We start from the raw sequence: 14952 nt of genomic DNA, 5'->3' as shown, positions 1-14952 counted from the left end.
AACAAGCAGCCATTATTATCAGTGTAAATAAGAAATAAATAAGCCTATCCCTTAAAAATCCGATTTTCATTGTGATTAATTTTTTAGTTATTCAAGCGAACGAGTTTATGTATTGTTTTGTTTCAAATGTTTCAGAGTAATAGTAAAAGTGTACAACTCAAATTTTAAGTTGTCATAGCTAAGAGCCAAAGCTAAATTGATAAACAAAAATATGAAAATACCTTAGTACAATTACTTATTAATTGCTAATTTATAGTTATTCATAGTACTTTATATTAAAATGATGAAACCAATTTTTATGTTCTGTAATGGTTTTATCCATGTAAAACATTAAATTTTGTGTGAATATATTTAGCTTGTTTTTTTTTTTTATTGAAGATCACAAGAGACTCTTCTTTTAATTATTTTCATTGACAAATTTCCAGCAAAAAATATCCTTTTCTACTCGATAAATCGTGCTGCTTTTTCACTGTCATTGTGAAGGTCTGGCGAATTTATTAGACGTATTATTTCGCACACATTATTATGCTGGAATTAGGTGATAGCTGAGGTGGGTCAAGTGTTTCACCCACAAGCCAGTAATTTTTTAGCTCCGCTCGTAGACATATGGCTGGGCTAACAAATCTACTTAGAGAAGCAGAGACAAGCTCAGTGAGTGAGAAAAGTTTTAGGTAGAGAAAAGTTTTTTAGAACTAAGTGCAAGTCTTTGGGTAAACTTTAATTTTTTAGCATCAAGACGACTGCGACTAAGACATAAAACCTTTTTGGTGGCTAACTTCGTCCACAGGTCGCTTTTCGTTTGGATTTTGTTTTTGTTGCAGTTGCAGTTGGAGTTCTTATACTTCACTTGCCCACATCTCTTTTTGGCTTTTTGTGGTCAGCTTACTAACGACTTTTCGATACGAAGCGAAAAACTTTGCGCTTGGCCTAGTAGATAAAATTGTCGATTGCAGGTGGAGCCCGAAAAGTGCCGAGGCGGCGTCTCAGTGTGAGAGACACCTGCTGCTGCCGCTGCTGCAACGTAATCCCCTAGTGCTGCTGCAACTGAGATGGGATGCATATTAATAAGCTGCACAAATGTTTGCCCGCTGCCAGGCTCTGCTCTGTGCAGTTCAGTCTTTTAAAACGGCACAATAGACTCGCCTCCGCCTTCCGCCTTCAATCTCTGCCTGCACTGTCATGCAAAACATGTTTGCCAGCCAAAGGCATCCGCTGTCATGGCTGACTTCCGTCGGACAGGCCAGACCTGGTCAGTACAAAGTACAGAGGCTCGCTTGTTCCTTGCTTTCTTCACTCAAACTGTTTGCCGTTTAGTTTCGCATAAACTGCGTAGACCCTGTAAAACGCATAAATCTTTGTTGGCACTGGCTCAATGCTGTTTCAGCTTCTATGCGCCTGCTGCTGCAGTTGCTTTGGCGTCTTGTTTGTTGCACGTTTCATTTGTCAAAAAGGTAGTCGAATTTTATTGCCGACACTGAGTGCAGCTTTATTGCAGCTCGCACAAATTCAATGGGAAGGAGACGCCGTGAAAAATTAAGAGTTTGTGGTTGAATTTTTATTAAGTGCAATTAAAGTAGTATGTAGAGTGTCATAATACGTGAATTAGTCATAACAAATTTAATAAGCAGGTCTGTGTTGCATAATACCGCTTTCCAATCAGATTTCCATTAAAAATTTAGGCAAGTCAATTGTAATAGAAAATTGTAAATAAAACTTAGTCTAGCAGCGACTCAAACCCAGAGCTATTTCAAAGAATTACAGTTTGAGGACAACTGCTTTATTCATTTAGCTTGTTTATATTTTCGTTGCATGCTTTTAGGCTGAAAAACGTGAAAAAAGTTAATCAAATTTATGTGCGCTACAGGAAATAAGTTAAACCAGAAAAATTTGACTTTTACGTTACAGTCAAGATAACATATATTTTCTGTAATATTAATATGGAGTCCAAATACAGCTAAAGTTAAACAGACATGTCGTTAGTCACAAGAGACAGCTACATACATATACATATATGAATATGCAGATTTGTCTGGCATTGCGTCTACTTCCTTTATGTACTCTGCCTTATAGTGCCACCAAAATCAAATTAAGCGAAATTAAACGCAACAACAAACAGACAACAGACAACACAACAATAACGACTACGAACGAGCTACAGAATATGAATCCTTTATTTTATTTTTATTTTATTCCATTTGTTTTTTTGTCTTTTTTTTTTGGCAAGCAACCACAGCATATGCGTCCCGTTGACAAATAAAGTTTACAGATATGTGCAAAAAACAAACCGAAAAACGGAGAAGAGCGAACTCGTTGCTCCACGAGAGAGACAGATGGGCAACGCACACGAGTAAACAATGGGAAGTTGGATGGGAAGTGGAGAGTGGGGAGTGCGAAGGTTATGGCAACTTCAGGCTTGGAGCATAGAGCTGGGAGCTCTGCTAATGTACACAGACAACAACTCCCCAATGAAATAGTTTATGGTAAACCGCAATGCGAAAAATGTCACCTCTTGGCAAAAATGAGCAAAGCCAAAGGGCGGGCGAGATTCAGACAGAGACACACAAGCTCACAGAGGGAAAGGGGAGAAGCGAAGTAGAGAGCAGGCTATAGAAGTGCGGAAGTTGTTTGCGGAGCTGGAAAAAGGCAGAACGGAAGCGGCCTATTGGGCAATGGCGGCGCCACAAGCGGAAATGAGCCAACTTGGCTGCCACATGAGCCTGCCCGCCTCTATGGTTGCCTGGCGCGAACTCAAACACTGGATGAAGGACAATTGCGACTTGATCTTTAATAAGTTTTTGCATTGTATTGCTAGACTAAAAACTAGTTGTTGACTTAACTAAACTTTAAGCTCCCTGAGTTTTGTGTTTGTAGCACCTGTAAGATTCCAGAAGAAAGTGACATATGGTTCCTATCATCTAATACATTTTATATCTAAGGTCCGCGTAGTGGTGGCTCTGTGAACTGTTGATTTTGGGCATCACAACGATTGGCATCTGCCTCGGTGGGCACCACATCCTTGGCCAACTCCAGCAGCTTATCCAACGGACACTGGAAATCACAGCCGGGCACAGTCAACTTTTGAGCCGGCGCCTTAGGATTATTGCGGAAATAGATCTCCACCCAGTAATCGCCGGTGTCTTTGTTCTTGTGCAGCTCGAACAGTGCCATCACCGAGTAACGTGGCAATTGACGTTCCCAGATCTTGAGGCCAGACAGCACATTGACCACTGTCGAATCGTGACCAGTATAAATGAACAGCTTCCGTTTATCGGGCTTCAATGTGGCATTACGCTTCTGTTGCATTTCATCGAACATCTTCTTGAGGAACGGACCCGCCTTTATCTTTTGCATTTCGGGCGTGTACACATTATACACATAACTCTGCTCGGTTAGGAACTGCATCTTCTCGGGAAAGTATTCCTTAGTCCAATCGGGTAAGTCTAGTCCCCATTCCTGCTCGGCCAGCAAAGTGAGATATAGGGACTGCACATCCTCGGGTTCTTTGAAACTGAGTCCAGTGTGGGAGGCCAGCTCCTTGTACATATCCAAATATGGTGCAATTTCAGCCTTAACTTCAGGCAGTTCGTATACCTCATGCAGTGCCTCATAGTATCGAGGGCAGGGTGTGCGAACGAGCAACAACTGTGAAAGGAACAGAAGCGTAATTAGTTGTAAATATTCTTGTTTTCATTGGCATTTCACATTTTGTATACTAACTGCCATCTCTTCTAAATTTAATTTATTGGCATTTTAATTAAAATCCAATTAATGGATATGAAGGGATTTAAAGGAATTCTGCTTCGAATTAAATTTGTGGTTCTAAAACTTTTTATAATGAATTTGGAAAAAATAAATGAGTAATTCGTTTTATAAAAAAATATACATGAGTAGTTAATTGTGTGGTTTCATAATGATGCAATATTAAAATTTAATTCTGCACATTATTAATTAAATTAAGGTTATTTGGAAAAAAGTATAAAACGTAAGTTGTTTTAAATCATAAAAGAAATGCCAATTTACACTTAAGGCACATTAAATTGTACATACAATAAATACAATAAATACATTTAATTTGAAATTAATCATTTGGATTTACGGCTTGAATTAGTTTCTTAGTTTGTTTGTAGACAAATGTGAAATGGAATTAGATCTTAAGTCGGTCAGTGCGAGGGGACAAGACGAAATAAGGTATAAATCAATTTGAAGTGATGATGATGGCATCATTATTGATGGCATTGACGTACCGTATCCTCGTTCAGCTCCTGTGAGAACACTGGAATGGGCTGCCAATTGTATTTGCTGTTCCATTCCATGGCCGTGCCTTTCGGTGGAAAGAAGCTGGCCAAAACCGTTTGCATGGTCATGTGTGTGCGTGGCACGCCCGTTGCCTGTGCGTGCAACAACTGTGAAGAGAAAGAGAGAGAGAGAGAGAAAGATAGCGAAAAAGACGTAGAATTGAGTGATGAGGCAAGCGCGCTTGAGCTTTGCAATTTGTAAACGTCCGCACTATCAGACACCCGTCCGTTCGTCCGTGCGTCCGTTCGTCCGTGCGACTGGAAACGAGAACGGGTATCTGGTGGTTCGTTAGCGTTGGGTTACTCACATCGGGACTGTAGTAGGGTGCCAGAAATTTGCCATAACGCTTACGCAGCCAGCTCCCAATGTTGAACAGCTCGCGTTTGCCATTCTGAGCGTTGATTTATTACATGGCGTGGGCGGATGGCACGTGAGACAACAGCCGGAGAATTCACAGCAACAGAGAACGAAATACAGAGAGAACGGGACTTATATAGCAACGTTATAAAATAATAAATGCCTTGCATTTTTGCAATTGCATAAACATATGCATGTGTATATGTTAATGCAACACACACACACACATGTACACAGCAGAAGCAAAAGAAGACTCTGAAACAGCGGAAGAGGCAAAGGCAGAAACATCAAGCCATCTTCCTCCTCCGCTTATGCACGACAAACATTTGCATTTCAATTTATTTAAATGCTTTGCTGCTGCGGTTTTTGGGTTGAACGAGAAAACTCGTAGGTTCTCTTTTTTGTTTTTATTTGCGATTTTTTGGGCAAAAGTTGTGCTGCAACTTGTTTTCCACTCACATTTGTTACTTGTCCCCAGCCAAATGGATAGTAGGTTTCATTTACATAGGGATCCCTTGGATATGTGTCCGCCGGTGTGCGTGGCCCATGTCGGAAAACCTGCAAAATGTTTGAGAAAATTTATGCAGTGTTAGTGACCAGATTTGCTTGCTTTAATTAGTTCAATGCAATGGCTCTAGCTTCAAGTAGCGCAATGTTTAACATAAAATAATGATACAAAAATATATGTTGCATGTGTTATATGATTATGATATTTATAACTCGATTCATTTCGGCAAATATTTTATATAGTATATTTTATATTATAGTATATTAGTTAGTTGTTTTATTTGTCAATCTGGTATGTTTCCAATTTAACAGTATATCGTTATACCAAATACTGTATATTTTAGTATTTTTGTATTTCACAGTATCAAATAACATATGATAATACATACGTATACTTTATATTTAGCTAGACAAGGAGCGAGTAATTTTTCATCATCAAAACTTTACTGGATAAGTTACCAAATGCCAAATAAGATAAATTCGTAAAAAGTATATAAAAATAAACATTCAAAGGCATTTTTGCTGTAATATTAGAAAAAAGTTTTAAAAAGTAAAATGTACAGCTTTCTTAAATAAATCTAAATTCAACATAATCTCATCTTATTTCGGTTTTTGAAGTCATAGATGCTTTAATGTGGGTGTCTGGTCATTGTCTAATGACTCAACGAAAATGAAAAGCAAAACGACAACGGCAAAAACAATTACAAGAACAACGAGAACAATGAGAATGACAAATTTAAAACTCGCACGCGACTCTGATAAGCAAAAACGAGAACACGTTTGCGTGAAAGAAGGAAAGGCAGAGAGAAGGCGAGGCAGTCACTCAAGCATGTGCTTCCAACACCCGCAGCGATCTCCAAACACTAGAAAGAGGCAGAACTACAACAATAGCTAGAAGCGCAGCTGCAACAACAACAGCCAGAGACGCAGCTACGACAACAGCAACATCAACCACAGGGAAACTTTGCTGTGGTCATGCACGTTTTGGCTACATTACAATTAAAAAGATTTGCGGAAGTATTTCCAGCAGCAATTGCGATTCGATTTGAATCGCGCGTGGACAATTTGCTGATAAGAAAACCTCACAGCTCTCAGCTTTCAGTTTCCAGCCTCACCTCGTCTGAAGGTCGCCAGCCCTGAACTAGACTAAACTATCAGCTAACTAAGTCGCCAGTGCATCAATATTTAGATTTTAGTTTGTACAAAAAAAATTCAAATCTACATTTATGTAATAAAAGTGCGTCGCAATTTGTGGACTGACCATTTGAAATACATCGCTAGACTGGTTTTATTTCTTTTTTCTTGTGATCTGGTGAAACGAGTATCTTAAATTGTAATTAAGCGCGTTTGTAGCCGGTTTTAAATCTGTTTGCCTTTGTTTCGCATCGCTGTTTGACGTGGATGACGCGTATTACAGATTTATCGTTAAGTTGTTGTAATAAGGAAATGACATTGACAATATATGCAAAATTGTTGAATAAAGAAGTGTTTTACAATAAGACCCTATCTTTATTTCTATGTTTTTCAACTGATATAAATCTTTATCTATTTGCGTTTAAGCTCTTATCTGACAAAGTCAAGTTCAATTACTTTATGATTACCTTTTTAGACTTGTCCTTGAAAAAGTGTGTCAGCTTATTTATAACCTGAAAATCACTATCAGGCATAGTTAGGGAAAGTTTCTACTTCATGAATGATTAAAGAGATACTGGGAAATTTATCTCCAACTTGACAGATAGATTTGCACTGGGGAATACCTTTGGGATAATCACACATTACATGCATATAAATATTTGAGTTGAATGTACATTGAGTCGTGTTCAAGTCGTCATTATATTACTCAACAGTCTATACTTAATATGTTCTATAATTAGAATGCTGGCTTTTGCATTGTGTTTAATCTCAATTAAAGCAGCTGCTAATATTTCAAAGCACACTTCACATGTCACTCTGTCAGTTTTTGTTTGCCGTTAGCTTCGATATGTTATGCTTATCGAATGTGTGCAAATTTACCCACCTTCTAACTGGGTCGAATGTAGTTCATGGATCACCCTCACTTTCTGTCCCGAAGATACATATTTAATGGGAATTCTCATTCGTACATATGTAGCTCTCTTATCGTTCGACATACGACTATTGCCACTGCCCGCAACGTACTAAATTAATATAATGTCATGCAATAATTAAATGCTACGCTACACTCCGCTACACAATCAGCAAAACAAAAGTGCTGACATGAACAGCGTATAAATTACTTGGTGTACTATCAAAAGTATGTATTTTTATTTTATCATTCATACTATGTAAATGGCATTGACTTGCCAATGTCAAGTTTACAAAGTTAACAGTCCAATCAGCTGATTTTTTAATTAAATTAAATACGAAATGTGATGACTACTCGAAGAAGTTACAAGCATTCTCAGTGTACAATCAAAGTCTATCAGAATTGCATTATACACTGAACACTCTTTGAATATTCTACATTAAACTTTCAAAATTTTTGTAACACATTATAAATGTATGTGGAATAGAATAAATTAGATCAATCTCTGATCGTTTTTCAATACTTTCTCGCACGTTAAGCATCACTATTTTATTCACTTGTTTAGCCGCTTTAGCCAACACGCTTAGCTTGCATTCTAAACGCAATTCATGCTGCACAGTGTGATAAACACAGCTGATTTGATTTGCAGTCGTTCGCAGTTCGTAATTCACCGTTCGTTGTTCGTCGGCTCATAGACTTACCACATGCAACAGCTCAAGGGTAGACTCATCGGTGCCGGGATCGGTAATTTTACCCGTGATCACCGTGGTGTGTGTGAGGCACAAGATCAGCAGCGCCAATGCAATTAATCCGCCCGTCATCGCTAGACAATGCCTTCTAGTGAAATGCGAACGCGGCATTTTGTAGACCCGCTTTATATGATTTAGCCGGTGCTTGAGATTGGGATTGGGCTTCGGATTTTGGGGCCGAGGGGGGTCTCGCGGTTATTGTTTTTGTTTTTTTTTTTTATTATTGTTTTTGTATATAAATTTGCTGAGTTCGGAGCGCTAATAGCGGAGCGGGAACGTTGACACGGTCCGAACAACCACAAAACACAGTTCAGAAGACGCACAGACAACTTTTATATTGTTTGTTATTTTTATTTTGTTTCTTTCGTATTTGATTTTTTGGCTTTTTTGCGTTTTTTGTGTTATTCGGCGTCTTTAATTATGCTGCTCATAAAACAAGAATCAGCAAAAGCAACAACAAACCCAACACCAACAACAGCAACAACAAAAATTAGCAAATTAACAAATTGAAAATTAAAAACAAAAGGTATTGTTGTTAATTTACCAAGACGATGGGAACGGGTTTTGAGGGCGCCTTTCTTTCATCAGCATTTGAATACGAGTTTTCGAGCTCTATTTGTCTTATATTTCTGTTATCATCCAATGCAAAGACAATAAGAAATATGGTTTTACAATATGTTTGGCTTTGACAAACTGAACTGACATTGTTGCTTGATGAGACGCGTAATATTTTCAATTTTCGACAAACCGTGAGCGGAGATAAGCGAACAACTCGATAACGGATAACCGGATAATGACGGATAACGATTGCGGGCGACGAACAACGGATAGTTGTCAGCTGTTCGGCAGAGCTCTTACGCCGTACTGTCTCAATTCGCACAGCAGACAAAGTCAAAGCCCACGCAACGTTGTCCAAACCTCATAGAGAGAAACATATGTGTCTTTTATCGTTTCATTATCGCCAAATGCTTTCGTCACCGTTTCGCCGACGATTCTGACAATTATATTATTTTTATTCCGATTGTGATTGTTACTTTTAGTAGTTATTGTTGTTGTCGTTGTTGCTAGTGTTGTCGAGTCGGTCTATTGTGTGTTGTGCTGTCCACAACTGATCGTACATTGAGCAGCAGCCACAACAATGCCCCAACATTTGAAGCATTTTAAATCTCGCTCACGCTTTACATATCAACATTTACATTTATAACAAACACACTAACAAATAAACATATACACACACACAAGCACAATAAAAGCCACACAATCACATTGGAAATCACATCTGCGGTCTTCTTCGGAGCTGCCCGAATTTATGACCAAAGAAATTCGTCACCGAATTCTCGGCCAATAAATCTTGCCAGGTGGATTGTTTGTTTATCGAACTTATGCTAATTACTTATTATGCAAGTTTGTTTTTGCTTGTTGCCTTTAATTGCTGTCAACGTTGTTAAATTGCCGAATTTAAATTTACATGTCACTTTATAATGCACGGAAGTTGTTGCTGTCCTTAAACGGCTTGCGTATACTTAATATACATACATATATTACTAATTACTTCATTTCAATTTAACACGTGGAAAGCTACCAACTCCAACTGCCTGGCTTGCAATAAGTGCACAGTAAGTTTTATTAGATCTGTGAAGCTTTCATTTTACAATAGTTTCAAAAGGGGAGTATCAGAAATAAATGAGTTTTAAAAAATAGAATTTGAATATATATTATCAGTAAATTAATAGTAAAATATAGAATTTCAAAATTTAAGTACCCAAAACATATAAAGACGAACTTTTTAAATTTGTATAATTTTCTACTCATTCCAATGTAAATTAGGCAACCGAAAAATGTATTTACAAATAAGTTTACTGAGGTCGCATCGCATTTATTTATTAGCTTCAGTAATTCCACATCAACTAATTCCCTTTAATTTTAATCAAAAAAGCATTGTAATCTGAACTTTCTTATTTTAGTACGCAAATCTAAATTGTATATATTAAATAAATGTATAATTCAATACCTTTTACATTTTATTTATTTTTTTGATAATTTTTATCATTTTATTCTATTTTCGCAAAAAAAAACATATTAGTTATGTGGTGCTCAAACATTCTAGTTATCTAATCTTCATGGCTTATCAAACAGTCTGCAAAAAAGCATTTGTTATGATTGTTGAATGGATATAAATATTGACATGACGCATGTACAGTGCTGTTAAGAACTATTCAAACCACCTTCAAATACGGCAGATAGCAGTAAATACTACACGCACACTAGTTTTCAGATTGGCATAGGTTAATTTAGTAGCGTGCAAATCAATCACACAACACTCATAACGAGGTAGAGCATTTATATAATACTCGCTTGATGTTAATCTATAGTTAATTTAAGTATATTAGATATATATGTATATAACATATATTTAAGCGATATGGAAGAGTTACGATTGCAATGAATTAAGAGCTCCAGCCAATAATATTGTGTCAATTTATAGTCGAAATCTAACAGCTCTAAATAAGTTTATTCATACAATTTTTGTAGTATATAGAAGAGTTACAATTAAATTGAATTAAATTTGTATCAACCAATTGTCTACATTAATTCATTACTAAGCTTTTACTGTTTCTAATTTAAATTATATTTAAAAAATTACAAATTAGTTATATTTTTGGGCAATATTAAATTATTAAACTTAGTTAGCTTAGTCTAACATGTATAACTCTATTCGACACTTATGAAATATGATTAAATAAATATTTATTCTATTTGTTTTTAACTTTACAACAAAAAGCAATGCTCACCCTTTGAAATTATAAATTTTAATCCGTTTTTTCCGATTCAATAGCCAAACATGAACACCTTGAAATATTCCCAGGACATATCCCCCGGTAAGCAAGCTGCTTTCCAAGTGCTCTCTGGCGCATCCGCCGGATTCCTTGAGGTGTGTCTCATGCAGCCATTGGACGTGGTCAAGACACGCATGCAACTCCAAGCCAAACCATCTGCAGGTTCATCTGAAGTAATTTACAATGGGGTGCTGGACTGTTTCGCAAAGATGTACCGTCAGGAGGGAATTCTATCGTTCTGGAAGGGTCTGCTTCCACCCATTTTGGCTGAGACCCCAAAGCGAGCCATTAAGTTTTTGGTGTTCGAGCAGACGCGACATTTCTTTCAGTTTGGCTCAGCGAAACCAACTCCGCTCTCGTTTTCGCTGGCTGGCATGACGGCTGGCGTACTGGAGGCCTTCGTAGTGAATCCCTTTGAGGTGGTGAAGGTGACGCAGCAAGCGGATCGTAAAAAAAAACTGCGAACCTCGTACTCGGTGGCTCGGGAAATCATCAAAAGCGAGGGCTTCGGAAAGCGGGGACTGCTGAAGGGTGTAACTGCCACAGTTGGACGCAATGGCGTATTCAATACGGTCTACTTCGGTTTCTATCACACGGTGAAGAACATGGTGCCAAAGTCGGAGAATGCGTCGTGGGAGTTTGTGCGGAAGATTATCATTGGCTTCACGGCGGGCACTTTGGGCTGCCTTTTCAATACACCCTTCGATGTAGCCAAGTCTCGCATCCAGGGACCACAGCCAGTGCCCAATGAGATCAAATACGAGGGCACCTTCCGAACCATAGGCATCGTTTATCGCGAGGAAGGCATCCGTGGTCTCTACAAGGGTCTGTTGCCTAAGGTGATGCGCCTGGGTCCCGGTGGTGCAATTATGCTGCTTACTTTCGATTATGTCTACGAATATCTATTGGCGAACTATTCATAGTAAATTCGTATTTTTACAATCATTCACCTATGTCCGAGTATGATCAGAGAATGAGTCCAGATGAACACAGTCAATAAAATTCAGAGTACAAATCAAGCGTATAGTTCCTTAGGAAGTTGACACGAAAATACCCAACTGTCAAACCTCTGGCCAAATTTTGTGATTAGCTTAGACATCAACCTTTGTGGTTTAAGGTCTAATGGGGCACTCAGAAGTGAAATTCTAGTGGAAAAGTTTTCTGTAGTCTACATATGGTACAGATCGATTTCTTGGGTGTTTCATAGCCATACAAGTCAACCGACTTAAAACAAGTAAAAAAGTAGTTTTAATACAAGTAAATAATTTAGTGTGGACAGAAATATATTTAAACTATACAGATTTGTGTAGACAGTAATCTTTAGACTATAAAGAGTTTAGAGTAGATAGACATATAGTTAGACTAAACACAGTTAATACTATTGGATTGGACTGAAAGCGTTTCACACTAGTGATAGGTAATAATGGTGCCATCGCTGGTGCCCTTGGCCACACACATCTGCTCGTAGGGAGCATCGGGCAGAACGTTTTTGGAAAGCTCCACCAGCTTGGCAACGGGACACTGCTTATCGCAGCCAGGAACTTGGAGTAGCTTTGGCTCCTTGCTGGGATCGTTTTGGAAGTAGATTTCCACAAAATACTCGCCGGTATCTTTGCGCTTGTGCAACTCAAAAGCAATGAGCGCCGAGAAGCGAGGCATCTGTGTGCCCCACACATCCAGAGCACTCAACACATTTGCCACGGTCCAATCGTGGGCGCAGTAAATAAAGAATTTTCTATCGGCTGGCTTCAGTTCTCCAGCGATCTTTGCCTGCAGCTGCTTGTAAAGATCGGCCAGAAAATAGCCGCCCTTAAGTTTTTTCATCTCATCCGTATAAGCATCATAGGTGTAGGATTTAGTTGCCAGCGGTCGCATCTTCTCCGGGAAATAGTCCTTGGCCCATTCTGGAACCTCCAGACCATAAGCCAGCTGAGTTTGCAGCGAGATGTAGATATCGGTAACATGATGCGAATATGTGACATTGAAGCCCGTCAACTCATGCAGTTCCTTCATCAGTTGTGCGTTCGCCTCGTGCAAAGCAACAACTTCTGGTGTGTGCATTACCTCCCAAACTGCCTCGTAGTAGCGGGGACAGGGAACCTTCTGTCGCAAACGCTGTGAATAAATGAAATTTATTGAAGTGAATTGCCATAAATTAATAAGAGGGTGGCATGCTGCATCCTTACAAGGTCAGTTTTCTCTGGCTCGGTCACAATTGGAATGGGCTGCCAGTTCAGCTTCTTGTTCCACTCCATGGGCGTATTCTCCGGCGGGAACATGCCGGCCAACACCATCTGCAGTGATGCCATGGTGCGTGATGATTCTGTGGATTGTGCGTGCACCGTCTGTCAATTGTTTGAATATCGATTAGTCACAAATTTAACTTTAATTTATATGTTAATTAAACCTACATCCGGGCGATAGTAGGCAGGCAGGAATTGTCTATAACGTTTGCGCAGCTGCTTTCCAATCTTGTAGAGCTCCAATTTGCCACCCTGTTGATTGCACAAATATATATTATATAAATACAATAATTTAACTAAGTATTCCACTGACTCACATTGGTTAATTGACCCCAGCCATAGGGTTCGTATGTTTCGTTCAAGTATGGATCCTTTGGATATGTGTTCACAGGTGTGCGTGGTCCATGTCGAAAGAGCTGTTGAAATAACATTCACGTTGAATAATTATAGTGCATACATTAATCAAAAAACTGTGGTTTTTAATTATACACAAACTCTAATTAACTTAATATTATAGCTCTTTGTTAGTGCAATAAAATAGAATTGCAATTATCAAATGATGAACACAGTTGAATTTATGCCGTCTATCTACCTACTACAATCATTATTATGTTTATAAATAATTAAATTAAAATGTGAATTATATGTTATTGATTGCAAAAGATATAGAAATCCCAGCTAATGAAACACGTATTATATCTATGCAAATTTAACTTTAAATGTTTAATTCTTTAGAACTTGCTGCAGGGTCTCAGCTAGTCAAGCAAATCGCGTATAGCAAATTTTTAATTGTTTTAGTATCCCATTAATATTATTAGTTTATTGCATTGCACACATCGTTATTTGCAGCAAATGTTAAACTGGCATTTGTTGAGTTTGTACCGGTTTCGTCGGCATAATTAATGTTCAACTTGGTTGGCGCTTTGTTAAGTATACGCAGTGTGGTTTAAACTGGTCTAGTTAAAGTTCAAATTTGTTAAACATTTTGAAATGTGTTCTTGAATTCGCCTATTAAATACCCTTTACTTATGGCAAGTGAATGGCGTTTACTATTGACTTGCTGCTTACGAAATATATGAGACTACAGAGGAAGTAATCTTTAGCAATAGGTTGTTGGCTTGAGGTGGAGATAAACTTTTTATTATCATCGGTCCACGCGAAGCAGTCATGTATCTATATTAAGAACATGTGGCAAATTTTTGTTTCACAATTTATTATATCTGAATTTTGGGAGTCACTAGTCACTTACACTCTCCGTTGCATATAAATAAATTATATTTAATGACATGTTATTACGTAGCACATTAATCAGAATACACGCAGAAAGTTCAGTTTCTCATGCTCTATAGTAACATTCGAAATTAAAATAATAAATTGCGCTGTAGCTTCACTTGCATTAATCAGATGCCCTTAATTGCGAAATTGAACAGATTACTTAAGCAAACTCAAAAGCCGAAAACACACAATTTGCATCATTTTCTGGTCTAGTGATTGTGTGAAATTATTGTTGAATCACATTAAATTTGGCACATTTTTTTTAATTTTTAATTTTTATTTACCAAAGTCACAAGTTCCAGCGTAGAATCTGAATTAGGCTGCTCGTCCTGCGAGTCCTTGACAATGCCACCGCTGACGAGCAGGTAACAGCCAAGGCAAAGCAATAGCCCGACGATTTGCTTGGCAAACATTTTGTTTGGAGCGTTCAATTGCGCGTACTTCCAACTGCGTTGAGACTCAGGCGTCTAGTGACTGTGCGGATAGAGATCGAGCTGCTTTTAAGTCGCGAATATGTAGAACAAATTCGAGAGAATTGAGAATATATACTTTCTGTGTTTGCGTTATCTTTGCGATGCGAATGCGAGTGTGAGATTGCGTTCATCTCTTTCGCAATGATGATGATGACGATGATGATGCGCATA

At 38.2% G+C, this 14952-nt stretch overlaps 3 protein-coding genes across 5 annotated transcripts; 1 reads left to right on the top strand and 2 right to left on the bottom strand.

The window, feature by feature from the left end:
• Nucleotides 1–2749: 2749 nt before the first annotated feature.
• LOC117570763 (venom acid phosphatase Acph-1) lies at nt 2750–9003 on the bottom strand. Of its 3 annotated transcripts, none has more exons than XM_034252595.2 (6): nt 8988–9003; nt 7906–8376; nt 5113–5211; nt 4604–4687; nt 4245–4403; nt 2750–3642 (listed from the first exon to the last, which is right to left on the bottom strand). In XM_034252595.2, exons 2-6 carry the CDS (start codon nt 8062–8064, stop codon nt 2932–2934), a joined length of 1212 nt encoding a protein of 403 aa, XP_034108486.1. In that variant the 5' UTR covers nt 8065–8376; nt 8988–9003; the 3' UTR covers nt 2750–2931. The 3 variants fall into 3 exon arrangements, with proteins under 3 accessions (XP_034108486.1, XP_051861299.1, XP_051861300.1); XM_052005339.1 differs by having other exon boundaries at nt 8498–8997; XM_052005340.1 differs by lacking the exons at nt 7906–8376; nt 8988–9003 and adding an exon at nt 7178–7300.
• A 1688-nt stretch (nt 9004–10691) lies between these two features.
• LOC117569631 (mitochondrial 2-oxodicarboxylate carrier-like) lies at nt 10692–11805 on the top strand. The gene has a single exon (XM_034250869.2). It carries the CDS (start codon nt 10796–10798, stop codon nt 11711–11713), a length of 918 nt encoding a protein of 305 aa, XP_034106760.1. The 5' UTR covers nt 10692–10795; the 3' UTR covers nt 11714–11805.
• Nucleotides 11806–12015: 210 nt separating this feature from the next.
• LOC117569633 (lysosomal acid phosphatase) lies at nt 12016–14796 on the bottom strand. Its single transcript, XM_034250872.2, has 5 exons — nt 14593–14796; nt 13351–13449; nt 13202–13285; nt 12977–13135; nt 12016–12905 (listed from the first exon to the last, which is right to left on the bottom strand). The coding sequence occupies exons 1-5, from the start codon at nt 14719–14721 to the stop codon at nt 12198–12200; spliced, it is 1179 nt and encodes a 392-aa protein (XP_034106763.1). The 5' UTR covers nt 14722–14796; the 3' UTR covers nt 12016–12197.
• Between the last annotated feature and the right edge of the window lie 156 nt (nt 14797–14952).

The sequence above is a fragment of the Drosophila albomicans genome, chromosome 3 (assembly GCF_009650485.2).
Source record: "Drosophila albomicans strain 15112-1751.03 chromosome 3, ASM965048v2, whole genome shotgun sequence".
Taxonomy (NCBI): Eukaryota; Metazoa; Arthropoda; class Insecta; order Diptera; family Drosophilidae; genus Drosophila; species Drosophila albomicans.
The sequence above is the reverse complement of the archived record's forward strand: the minus strand, read 5'-3'. Positions and strand labels throughout refer to the sequence as shown.

Coding starts and splice junctions, on each gene's coding strand:
- LOC117570763 (XM_034252595.2), bottom strand. CDS start 8,064: ATGCCGCGTTCGCATTTCACTAGAAGGCATTGTCTAGCGATGACGGGC. Junction 4,688..5,112: donor GCTGGGGACAAGTAACAAAT/GTGAGTGGAAAA, acceptor ATCAACGCTCAG/AATGGCAAACGCGAGCTGTT. Junction 3,643..4,244: donor AGGAGCTGAACGAGGATACG/GTACGTCAATGC, acceptor TTCCTTTCACAG/TTGTTGCTCGTTCGCACACC.
- LOC117569633 (XM_034250872.2), bottom strand. CDS start 14,721: ATGTTTGCCAAGCAAATCGTCGGGCTATTGCTTTGCCTTGGCTGTTAC. Junction 13,450..14,592: donor CGCTGGAACTTGTGACTTTG/GTAAATAAAAAT, acceptor TTATTTCAACAG/CTCTTTCGACATGGACCACG. Junction 13,286..13,350: donor GCTGGGGTCAATTAACCAAT/GTGAGTCAGTGG, acceptor TGCAATCAACAG/GGTGGCAAATTGGAGCTCTA.
- LOC117569631 (XM_034250869.2), top strand. CDS start 10,796: ATGAACACCTTGAAATATTCCCAGGACATATCCCCCGGTAAGCAAGCT.